Source organism: Mauremys reevesii, linkage group 3 (genome assembly GCF_016161935.1).
Source record: "Mauremys reevesii isolate NIE-2019 linkage group 3, ASM1616193v1, whole genome shotgun sequence".
Lineage (NCBI taxonomy): Eukaryota > Metazoa > Chordata > Testudines > Geoemydidae > Mauremys > Mauremys reevesii.
In genome coordinates, this window is record NC_052625.1 from 1,380,249 (window position 1) to 1,393,379 (window position 13,131).

Genomic DNA, 13,131 nt, shown 5'->3' on the forward strand with positions numbered 1-13,131 from the left:
CAGTGCTGTCAAATACAGAGTAAACAAACTGGAAAAAAAAATGAAACTGGTGTGATTATGTAGTGTTATTTTGACAAATAAAATTTGCAGAATTTTGCTGAATTTTAAAATATCGTGCACAGAATTTAAATTTTTTTGGCACAGAATTCCCCCCAGGAGTAATACTTCCCAAATATGGTCACCTGCACCTGTATCTGGAGGCGTGATGAGTGCTGATAAGGCTGAGATTCAGATATGCCCTTTCTCCCTTAAGGTTCCTTCTAACTTTCATATCAGTGAATCTTCACCAAAGTGTTACTGACCTATTTTCTTGTTTAATTTTCCTCAAACACTTCTAAAAATTTGTGATTAAACTAAACAGGGATAATTTCAGGGACATTTTGTTTTGGTGAAATTTGGATTTATAAGGGGAAAATTTACCGGAATAACTGTTCTAGAATAACTCCTTGTGTGGACACTCTTATTCCAGAATAAATCTCCACAGGGGGAGTCATTCCAGAATAGCTATAGCACTCTAAATACACCCTGCCTTATTGTGGAGCAACTTCCTCATGTAAACAAGCCCTAACTCTTCATCAAGTATGTAAGATCTGTAACAGTTTGAAAAATCCACATGCAAGTTGTGAGTAGGAAACTTCTTTCCTCCCTGGAGGAAGGGGAGCCTAAGCCGCCATTATCTGAAGAACTAGCTTTCACTTAGAAACAAATCCAAGTCCTCTTCCATAAACTTCTGGTCCTTATAGTTGAAAAAAAACTTTCCAAACATGAATAGAAGCTGTGTTGTTTGCTAAAGCTTGTGACAGACAGCTATCCAGTGCTAATGTTGCTCAGAGCTTTCCTGAGCCCCAGCAGAGTTAAAATAAAATGTTCTGGTTAATTTCACAGCTGATTTGGGCAGTAGCAAAGCTTAGAATCATGTCAGTTTCATAAACAGCAGCAGAATGAAAGATGTGAACATCAGCAGAGACAGTCACTGGAGCTATTGATGGGTTTGTAAGGGCTCAAATGGAAGCTGGAGTACTGATAACTTTGCAGGGGCAGCGGAAGGGAGGGTATCTTACTGGAGAAGAAAGTACATTCTCCATTCCAGCCACCAGAGTTGGGCTTAAAGTGTAGGCCCTCTACTTAGTGGGTGGAGGGAGAGCCAAGGACATCAAGAAGGCTGAGGTGTTTAATGCCTATTTTGCTTCAGCCTTCACTAAAAAGGTTAACAGATACTCAACACAATTAATATTAACGAGGGAGAAGGAACACAAGCCAAAACAGGGAGAGAACAAGTTGAAGAATATTTAGCTAAGTTAGACGTATTCAAGTCAGTGGTCCTGATCAAATTCATGCAAGGATATTTAAGGAACTAGCTGAAGCAGTCTCAAAATAGCTAGCAGTTATCTTTGAGAACTCATGGGGGATAGTGAGGTCCCAAAAGAGTGGAGAAGGGCAAACATAGTACCTATCTTAAAAAGGGGAGTAAAGAGGCCCCCCGGGAATTATAGACCAGTCAGCCTAACGTCAGTATCTGGAAAGATACCGGAACAAATTATTAAACATTCAGTTTGTAAGCACTGAAAGGATAATAGGGTTGGTTTTGAGGAACAACCAGCATGGATTTGTCAAAAACAAATCATGTCAAACCAACCCAGTTTCCTTCTTTGACACATTACTGGCCTAGTAGATAGGGGGAAGCCAGTAGATGTGAGAGGTCTTGGTTTTGGTAAGGTTTTTGACACAGTCCCACATGACGTTCTCATAAACAAACTAGGGAAATGATCATTTAATCTAGAAAACATAAGGTGGGTGCACAACTGTTTGAAAGCATGTAGGGAAACGAGTAAATGGGTTGCTGTCAAACTGGGAGGGCATATCTTGTGGGGTCCTGCAGTAGTCAGTCATGGGTCAATTGCTAGTCAGTATTTTCATTAATGACTTGGATAATGGAGTGGAGAGTATGCTTATAAAATTTATGGATGACACCAAGCTGGGTGGGATTGCAAGGATTTGGGAGCACAGGATTAGAATTCAAAATGATCTTGACAAATTGGAGAATTGATTTGAAATCAACAAGATTAAATTCAGTAAAGATAAATGTTTAATATTACACTTAGGAAAGAAAAATCAACTACACAATGGGGGATAACTGGGTAGGTGGTAATAGCGCTGAAAAGTATCTGAGGTTACAGTGGATCACAACTTGAATATGAGTCAACAATGTGATGCAATTACAAAAAAGGCTAATATTTGGTGGTGTATCAGTCAGAGTGCTGTATGTAAGACAGGGGAGGTAACTGTCCTGCTGTACTCAGCGCTGGTGAGGCCTCATCTGGAGTACTGTATCCAGTTCTGGTGCCACACTTTAGGAAAGATGTGGACAAACTGGAGAGTCTGGTGTAGAGCAAGAAAAATGATAAGGACTTAGAAAACCTGACCTACGAGGAAAGATTTAAAAACACTGGGCATGTTTTAGTCTTGAGGAAAAAAAGCTTGAGGCAGGATTGGGTAAGTCTTCACAGTTCTTTTATAACAGCCCTTCACATATTTGATCAATTGTTTTCCATGTCCTCCGAAGGAAGGATAAGAGGAAACGGGCTTGATCTGCAGCAAGGCAGATTTAGGTGACATATAGGAAAAACTTTCTAATTCTCAGGGTAGTTAAGCTCTGGAACAGGCTTCCAGGGGAGGCTGTGGATTCCCCATCACTGGAGGTGTTTAAGAACAGGATTGGTCTGGGGGTTTACTTGGTCCTGCTTCAGCTCAGGGGGCTGGACTTGATGCCCTTCCAAGGTCCCTTCCAGCCCTACATTTCTATGATTTCACAACAGAAAAAAGATGCTTTTGATTTTTTTTTAAATGGAAGCTCAGAATTTGCAGAATGTAGCCAAAAATTGTGAAGAGACTCTGGTTCTTTCAGCATAGCAGTACCAGAAAAAAACCACAAAGCTATTCTGCAAAATCATCTTAAACAAATCCTGTTACATGTGATATTTGATTTCATAAGTGGTAATGGAGTGGAGAAAAATGTGTAAAGGGTTATCCTAGGGAATGCTGGAGCAAAGATGTTCCTAGAATTTAAGACTGTCATTTCACACTGGAGCAGTTCTGGTGTATAAACAAGATCTGTGTTGCACAAGATGAGCTAAAGGAAAGTAAACAACCTTAAAATGCTAATCCCCATGCCTGGTTTCGATCCCAAAAGTTAATTGTTGCAACCACCCTTGGGTGCAATTATTAAGTGTTTGCAATGTACTATGTAGGTGCTAAGCACTTAAAATAACTGTAGCATCTGCTTAGTTCTTCCAAGTTTTTAGTAGTTTTCTTGTGACATATGCATAATTCCCATCAACACTAATGTGAATTAGACTCATATGTTGGAGAATAATGTCGCTATTGTCTGTACTGTACACTCAACATATGTTGATATATTTTAATTATATTGCCACTCTTTCCATTCTTATTTTCTGTTACCTTCAAGGGGATGGGAGGATTTGTTTGTGACTTTGTTTCAGGTTACTTTTACTAATTTATAGGTGATCTGGAACTGGGTGCCTATTGTAGAATACAGTAACTCCTTGCTTAACGTTGTAGTAATGTTCCTGAAAAATGCTACTTTAAGCAAAACGATGTTAAGTAAATCCAATTTCCCCATAAGAATTAATGTAAATGGGGGGGTTAGGTTCCAGGGAATTTTTTTTTTCACCAGACAAAAGACTATATATATATATATATATACACACACACAATAAGTTTTTTAAACAATTTAATACTGTACACAGCAATGATTGTAAAGCTTGGTTGAGGTGGTGAAGTCAGAGGGTGGGATATTTCCCAGGGAATGCCTTACTGCTAAATGATGAACTAGCACTCAGCTGAGCCCTCAAGGATTAACACATTTTTGTTAACGTAGCCTCACGCTACAAGGCAGCACGAATGGAGGGAGGGGAGACAGCATGGCAGAGAGAGATGGAGACACACACTGTGTGTGAGAGAGAGAGAGAGATGGGCATTGCCCCTTTACGTACACTCACCCCACTCTTAAGTACACTGCCTTTTTAAGTAGATCAGCAAGTTGAGACAGCAGCTGCTGCCAGCAAGCTCCCTCCGTCCTGAACCGTGTCCTGTCCCCGCTGCTCTGTGGAGATGGCCTGATGGGGTAAAGGAGCGAGGGAGGGCGATACCCTGACATTAGCACCCGTCTTTCCCCCCTCCCGATTGCACAGCAAGCAGGAGGCTCCTGGGAGCAGCACCAAGGCAGAGGGCAGGAGCAGCACCAGGGCAGTGGGGGGAGGCACAGCTGAACTGCCCATCAATTGATAGCCAACTTAGGAGAGTGGGGAGCTGATAGGGGGGCTGTTGATCCACTCTGGTTCCAAGCCCCCACTATCTAGCTCCAATGGGCTGCTCTTCCTGCAAGCAGTGGACAAAGCAGGTGGCAGCCAAACAATGTTATAAGGGAGCATTGCACAACTTTAAACGAGCATGTTCCCTAATTGATCAGCAACGTAACAATAAAACAACGTTAACCTGGACGACTTTAAGTGAGGAGTTACTGTACCAAAAGGGATGGACTAATTGTGATAGACATGGTAATTTCCTGCAATATCCTTGAAAAACCTTATTGTATCTTATGCAAAGTTTATGTATATTGTGGGGGTGGGGCTGTATGTAACCTCTCTAGCCGGGAGATGTGATGTGAGGCCAGGAAGTTCAAAGAATTATATTGACATCGTGTTGACAAGAATAGATTTTTAGTGACAAAGTGTGGTATAGATTTCATGGGAAATACCCAGGGAGAGTTTAATACAGATTCCCTATCTCCGGTTATGGAAAAACTCAGCCTTTTGAAGCTACACCGTGAGAAAAGGGATGATTGTCTGATAATTACCTGTTCCAAAGGCCCAACCTGTGTAAAGAACCAGGCTTATGTGTCCAGGCTGGGCTCTGGTTCAGAATCTGATACAGTTAGGAACTTGTAACCATGGGGCAAACCCAGTTGTGGGTCTCAAAGGACAGATGCCTACCAGAGCCTGAGGTTGGAGTTGAGGATGACCGTTGTGTAAGCTTTTTAGCATGTGTGTAGGTTCTTTTACTGGTTTCTGATAATTTCTCTATAACATTTATTCTCAAGGTGAAAATGTGTTTGTGTATAAAGAGCGGTGGTGTAACTTGTAACTGCAGGCAGTACACTGGGCGTAGCCTCTGGAGAGAAAGCAAAGGGCAGATTTTAATCCTTTGGACAGTCTGGCTTGCTGGGGCTATCGCAGGGCAGGCAGAGAACTGTACAGCCTGGAAAACCCTCTGGTCAGGAGGGAAAGATGGGTCTCGGCCCAAGAGAGGTGACAGCTGAGGAGCTGTGAGGAGTGGGTGCTCTTGAGAAACAACTGAGGGGGAATACAGGTGCAGTTGCCCTGAAACTGACACTAATAACTTAAATCGGGCCTGATCCTTAAAGGTATGTAGGCACCTGGCTCTCAGTAAAATCAATGGAAATTAGTTGCCTAAATACTTTTGGAGGCTCTGGGCCTCACTGAATGTTTTTCTTAAAGGAGCTTGCAATCTTATTCCTCCCTAAACCTGACTTTCTTTAAAATGGTTAGAATCTCTTCTTTGGCCTGTAGGTCTCTCTTTTATAATCATATAGTGTATGGAGCTGGTAGGAGGGCTAGTAGGGAGGCCTGGGGTGCAGTATACTGAATATGCTGATGCCACCTAACTGTTGTCTCTCTCTGATTTGGATGATGCAGTTAAGAGCATCAGCCAGCGTCTAGTTGAGACTGGGGCAAACACAACAGCAAGTTGGCTGAAGCTCAAGCCAGACAAGAGTAAGGTGATGGTGGATTGTGGAAAGCAACTGGAGGAAATGGCAGAGGTAAAACCCTTTGATGATGCGAGTACGTCAGCCATTAGTTACTAGGGTTCACATTTAGGAGAGATTTTTAACACCCCCGGCTGCTATTTGAGAATCATGTTACAGCAGTGACCAAATCAGCTCTTTTCTAGCTGTGTCTGGCAAAGCAGCTGCAACCCTTCCTTCTACATGTGGACAATTGCCACTATTGTCCATCCTCTTGTTACCTCAAGATTAGGCGATTGCAGTGTGCTGTGCATGGAACTATGCCTTGGAACCATGTGGAGGCTGAAGTTGGTGCAGCATACAGCAGTTCACTGATTGAGCAGAGCATCTTGCTCGGCACATGTGACATCAGTGCAAACTCTGAGATCTGCACTGACAGCCTGTTGATCTCTGAGTGGAGTTTGTGTTGGAGAACAGTCAGTATGGAAGATCTTTCTCTTGGTGTGGATATATTGCAAAGCAAGAAAATAGCTAGTTTAGTTATGTTGCTCATTTCACTCGTACAATTTTTAACATTTCTATACTTCAGTATGGTACCATCTATTTAATGTCAATGAAAGAAGAGTGATTATAACTATTGATGGATTGAGGCTTTCGCCTGGTTACATTTTAAACAGGCATCCCCTAATGACAGGGTGTAACGTGACATTGACAATTAGTATCTGCAACGGCTGGCTGAGCAAACCAAGGCATGGTTCAGTTCAGTTCTGCTTTCCCAAAAGGGGAAATGAGACACTCATGTGCTCTGACCGTGTGACAGATACATGCACAGTTATCAGCATTTTACTTCTCTGGTTTTACTAACGTAAGTACTCTGGGGCACGTCAACCATTTTTGCAACCTGACTGTTCTTAAACTGTAGCTTGCTCAGTTTTGATAGTGGATCAGAGTTCTTTCCTGTGTCATCTTGAACAGTATATTAGCTGTCCAGGATTCTGTCATACAGCCTTAGAGCTAAATTCCTTTCTGTTTGATATTAATGGCAAAACTCCAATTGACTTCAGTGGGATCAAGATTTGGGACCCAGAACAACTTGTGGGGGGAGGTGGGGGAGAAGGGCACACTTTTTCCTCCTACAACCAGTCCTTGGCACTAATCCATCCAGTCATCCTTGGTGAGTAGGTGGTTGATGGCAAAGTAACTCATTGAGTGTTGAGAGGAGAGAAAATTGGAAAATTCCGTTACACTGACAGACCACCTAAATGAGAGAAAAAAGAGACTTTACAAAAAATAAGAACAGCCCTTTTTATTGCAGATCACTAAAATATAACTTAAAAAGAGAGGCCGAAAAACTTAAAAACAACGAGGAGGCTGATGGCACCTTAAAGACTAACTTAAAGACTCGTTTTTAAGGATACAGACTAACACGGCTACCCCTCTGATCCTAAAAACTTAGCTATTCTGTAAGCCATCTGAAACCTCACAACTTCAAGAATGCTTACATGACACTTCAAATGTTTGGGGTGAGGGGAGATGTTTGTTGTTTTGATGGTGTGGAATAGTTAAAATTTGTATTAAAGCTAATGTTAAAATTATATAATACACAGCTGTGTCTGTACATCTGGGTGTAGTGCTTAGATTATCCAAAAGTATGAAGTTTGGTTTAGAAGTCCATAAAATACATAAAGTACATAATCTACAATAACCCAAATTTAGGTGAATAAATTTTAATGATACAGTTTAGATATTAGCATCCAAATGTTTGGGTACATCACTCATGAAAAGTTATACAGAGAGTTGATTGTAGAAAGCAAATATAGGAATGAGTGTAGATTGTTCCTCAGTGATTGAGAATTTAGGATAGGTTGTCCCATAGAAAATACAAGCCATCAGGGAAGTTTGTCAGTTACTTTCCCGACTTTGCTTCTCATTGGCACTCCAGTTAATCTCTCCTGGTATTGCGGATGTTTGGTGATGTGTTCTAGATAGATGTCCCTTGACCACCTGATGGTGTCTGACACCATGAGTTGCCACATCAGCTGAGCATAGTGCTGACCGATTCCTCATTCTCTCAATACTTGCTCGTTACTGGGGTCCCGTGTACCCACAGGGCCGTGCTTCAGGGCTTTGGCCTGGAGTAACCCATAAGGCTTCTGTCAAGGTTCCAGTTGGTTGTGTATGAGAGTAAGGGAGTATAGTTGATAGGCTCCTCTCAAGCACGACCATCTTGTAGGTAGTCAAGACTAGTGTGTTCTGTTACTACCACAAGAACCCAGAGCCCATGTGGGTTCTGCTCTCTGCTGTTGTCCAGAAGCAGGATTGGTTCCCAGCATTGGCCTGCTAAACCCAGGGTTGTGAGTTCCCTCCCTGAGGGGGCCATTTAGGGAACAGGGGTTTAAAAAAAAAACTGGGGATTTGTCCTGCTTTGAGCAGGGGGTTGGACTAGATGATCTCCTGAGGTCCCTTCCAACCCTGATATTCTATGATTTCTATGTCAGATACAAATGGACAGAAAGTCATTGGCCAATTATGGAGCTTATGCTCTGATGTCGACACAGTGTGTGTGTTTTGGGGCCAACTTAATGCCTACTCCCCTGCTCAGTTACCATTCCCCTTCCCTCCTTTTTCCACATTACCCCCACCAGCTCCCTCCCTTCCTCATTCCTAATATCTAGAGAATATGGCGACTGGTGGTAAGGCTTGGAAATGTAATAATGGAAGTTTTGCTTCTTGTTCACATCTTCATTGCAGAGTTCTGGACAGGAGGACCCAGAATTTAAAGTAGCTTTCTGTTGAACCATTCAGGATATGGGCTAGTTGGAGGAATATTTAAAATTACATTTTGAGTGACAGAGCTGGAAAAGAGATCCAGGGATTTGATTCTTCTCAGTCTTTCAGTGTTACGGCTTTTAGTTCTGCTTTGGGCACATTTCCTGTGTCAGCTCCTATAAACAGCTAATATGAAACTAATAGCATCTTGCATATTGTAATAACTGACCTCTGCTTTCATATGCAGACAGTCCCAGGTACTGAGGACTAGTTACACTTTGTCCTCAGTATGCTGAACATAGTTAGTTGTAAAGCTGATATACCAACAATCTGTTGGTAAAGAGCAAGGAAACCTGAATGGCATGAAGAATTTTATTTGGATTTTAGGCATTACTCATTAAGGTCAGGGCTGGTTTCTTCACTGCACCTGGCTAGTGGATGTTCATCAATAAAGTATTTATAAATGCAATACTATATATACTGATTTAGTGTCTAATAATAAACTTGTTTTGGGAGAGAAGATATTCAGGATCTGAAGATCTTATTTGTTGGAGCTGGTATCGTCTTAGAAAATACTTTGGAAAAAATGGTTTACAAATATAAGTAAAATTTTTATGGGAAGTTGTATTTACTTTAAAGCTGTTCAAAGCTCAGCCCAGATTTATCAGAGACCCCATATAAGAAACCTTTCTCCTCCTGTTATTTATAAATAAATATTTCCTGTATTAAATAATAAATATCCTCTTAATTGGGCAGAATATAGCTTTTATCTTGTCATGTTGTCTTCCATGCCTTAAGTCTGGTTATTTTTTTTAAAAGTGACCTTGGAAAAATGGCAACACTTTACTCAAAAGATCTGTTCTTGTTCATCTTCAGAGTAACAGCTACATGTATCACTGACAAAAATTAAATGTTCCTGTACTTAAGAGCTAACACAGCTGTAAGAGGGAACAGGAGTTTCATCTACTGATAATGAAAAAGTAGGAATTGTTGAAGTACTGTGCTCCTATAAATATGTATTCCCATTGAAACGATCAAGGTCAGAAATTCATTCCTAGGAAGAAAATGTAAATTTCTGGGTCTTGAATTTGACTAAGTGTTATGGGGAGGGAAGGTGGTTGGAGGGAAAACTACTTAAACTCCCATTAGACGATATGTCAGGTACAGGAAAACTATCAAAATTAAGGCAGAAAAACTTAAAGGAGTAGTTTTTACTGATCTAGGAATATAAAGGCTGATTCTTCTTTTAAAAGGGCACCAGTGATGATTTATTTTACGATTACCTTATTTAGAGTGCATGTTCTTCACAGCAGAAACTATGTAGTCTTCTGTGCCTAGTACAGTGCCAAGCATAATTATCAGAGTTTAATAAATAATAAACTATGCCTTGAATAATCTTGTTACCCTGTCCATTGTCTCTCCTCCCCCATCCCTTTATTTTGTTGATTCTTTCTTGTATTATTTAGATTGTAAGCTCTTTAGGGCAGGGATAAAAGACTATAGCACTCTGCTGTAAGGTGCTTGGCATGTGTTTGGACTCAGTAAAATAAATGACTATAGATACACCCAAGTGAGTTTAATACAAGTTAAATGAACAAATAACAAATCATTGTTTAGAAAATGAAAGTGTGTGTGTGTGTGTGTGTAAGTAAAACAACTGTGTAATCCCGGGGGCTTGCTGTTTTAGAGCCAGAGTCTGCTCTATTACACTGCAATTAATATTGTGTAACTCCATTGACTTCAGTGTATCTTTCTTCAGCGTAGTTATTCCAGATGTACAGCAAAGTAACTGAGATCAGAATCTGGCTCTTAATGATTCCAACAAGAAATGCACTCAAATATGTTTCAAGCAAAGATCAGAGTAGCAGCATTATGCAAACTACCTCCTCTCCACCACAGACTCCGAAATCTGGAAAGTCAGCAGAAAAAATAAAAGCTGTGGAAATCTTCTGTTCCATTCTTTGGGCTGCATCTCTTATTGTCCTGTCCTGATGTGTCATCAGTCTAAATAATATGGCTGCTTTGTTTTTCCTTTATGTGCATGTATATTCGAGAAATATGCTGTCCTTTTTTAAGGAATGACTGCATAAAGTCAAGTATCAAAATCCATACTTAAGCACCTAAGTGGCCTGCTAACCACTCATAGTTCCCAGTGAGAATTGATAGTGAAATTTGCTTCATAAAGCAAAGCCATATTCAGGCATCATATTTTTCTTTTCTCCTCTCTTACAGGCGATATGGATTGTGGTTCCGATTACGGAAGTTGTTAATATGGTTGTTGGGAGTATACATAGCCATTCCATTTCTAGTAAAAATTTGTCCTGCTATTCAGGTGAAGCTGGTCTTCTTAAATTTTGGTAAGCATTCATGGCTTTTTTCTCTCTCTATTTTTTTAAAAAGTGAAGCTAATAGGACTATTTTTTTGCCAGAGTTGCTTTTTAATTTTTTTTTTTTTTTAGCAAATCAGACACTGTATTTGTCTACCTACTTGTGTATGTTAATGTCTGACAATTGTACCCATGTGTGACAAATGTGTGTTGGTTTCCCCTACTTTGTCCTGTGCCAAAAAGCTGGAAAAATCCTTTGGCTGTTGTACTTCAGCCAAATAAGGTGTAGGTTGTTGGCTGCTTTTTCATATGTGGAGAGCTGTATTTTTGGTGTCCATCAAAATTCCCTGGTGGGAGCTGCCCAAAATAATTAGCAAATAAACACTTGGGTGCATTTAAGAAGCTCTGAATTTGTTTAACTGATGTGATATTTCCCCCCCTATCCAGTTATGGTTTGTGAAGGATATGCCTTTTTATATAATTTGAGAATTATGAGGCAGGTAGCCTCTTCAAGTTTATGGCTTAAATGCTAATTGTGAGTAACAGTATGTTTTTTTTTTTTTTATATGGATACAGCAGCCAAACTCCAATTAGCCTCTTAATCTGAAATGATCAAAGACTATACTTGTGGGAAAAGGAAACAAAGTAGAATGTAATCTGTAAAGGGATTATTGAAGATGCATATGGAGAGCATTCAGATGATCAAGATTCTGTTTCAGCTGAAAACAATTGAAATTGTCAACAGTGCATTAGTCTTCCAGACTGCAGTTCCTCACCCAAAAGCATTTTTAGGAGAATATACTGGCTGTAGCAGAAGAAACAGTGACTCATCAGTGGCACATTTACACCATCACTTCAAGTGTTGCAAATACTACATAGGATTTTCCATTTTTATCAGATCAGCAGTCTTAGTCTTGTATTGCCTCAAGCCTTGTCTCTGCTACAAATGCTTTGCCAGCATAGCCAGACCACCAGAGCCCCAGTGAAGACGCAGCTCATACTGACAAGGAGTTTTTCTGTTGGCATAGTCACACTGCTTTCCCGAGCAAGGTTAGCTGTGCTGACAGAAGCATTCTTCTGGGAGCTGCATCGAGGCAAGGGATTTTGTCAGCGGAGCTATGTTGTCCTATATGTGGGAGTACGGGTGGGGAGGGGGTTGTTTCCCAACCACACCCATACCCCTGACTAGCACCTGTACTGACAAAACTGCCCTAGACAGGCTAACTCCAGGTCCTTCAGAGAGAGGCACAAGAGACCTTGTAATGGGAAATTATGGAATACCTGTCTGAGGGGAACTTCTTCTGTCTATGCAGTATTAACCCTTTCAGTCACTCCTAACCCAGTAGTTTGTCTGTGCCTCTCTGATAATTTTTATCATACATCTTTGGATCCTTTCTATTTTGGTTATGTCACGTTGAGCTAGGGTGACCAAACCCAAATACAGCACGGAAAGTGTGAGGGTGTACCATTGATTTAATGCAATGATGCTGGCATAGTTAAAGTATTTTCAGTTCCATTCTTTATACAGCCTCACATTTGATTAATGATCACTGCTATGAACTAAGCAGGTATGGGGTGGCACTGTGGAGGGGTGTGTGTAGTGGAGGTGAAGGATGAGGAGGCAGGGACCTAGTGAGGACTAGGGGACTGGTGGTGATGGTGGATGCTGGGTGGGTCCCAGAATGAGGGGAGTGGAGACAGGGAAGGGAAAGCAGGGCCCATGGGGGTGGGTGATTGGGAGGGTAACAGAAACCTGAGGAAGGGGGAAATAGCGCTGCACACACAGCCCCGGGTAAGAAGTTGAATGGGGTCATAGAGTCCCTGAAATAGAGGGGAATGGGAGGGTGGTACACAGGGAGTTTGGTGGGGTGGATGGAAGAATGCAAGGAGCCCCTGGTGGGTGCAGTGTGCTTGGCCTACAGAAGCCATGGTGATACCGAGGTCTTGTGCTAATATGGAGCAACCTGAACTGTTAGCTTAACTTTTGTGTGTTGTGGTATAAGGTAAACTAGGCACATGCACAGGTATGGGTTAAATACTCTTCTAGCAGAGGCTTTAATAGCTAGCTGCATTCCCTTACATCCTGCCTCTTTCTACACTGAACCACGAATTGGGGTATTCAGGTTACAATAGGGTGGCGTTTCAGAGAAACACCATTCCAGGGCTGATGTTATGTATAAAGAAACGTTTTTTTTGGTAAAACTTTTACATTTTTTCCATGACCTACACTTTGGGAAACTTTTGCCTTAG

General features: G+C 41.2%; 1 protein-coding gene across 1 annotated transcript in view; it reads left to right on the forward strand.

Annotated features, from left to right (window-relative positions):
- The window catches only part of ABHD12 (abhydrolase domain containing 12, lysophospholipase), a 52,609-nt gene that overhangs the window by 7,721 nt on the left and 31,757 nt on the right, over positions 1 to 13,131 (forward strand). Inside the window, exon 2 of the mRNA XM_039530351.1 lies at positions 10,787 to 10,911. Within this exon, the coding sequence (XP_039386285.1) occupies positions 10,787 to 10,911 (125 nt within the window). The remainder of the gene's footprint in view (positions 1 to 10,786; positions 10,912 to 13,131) is intronic.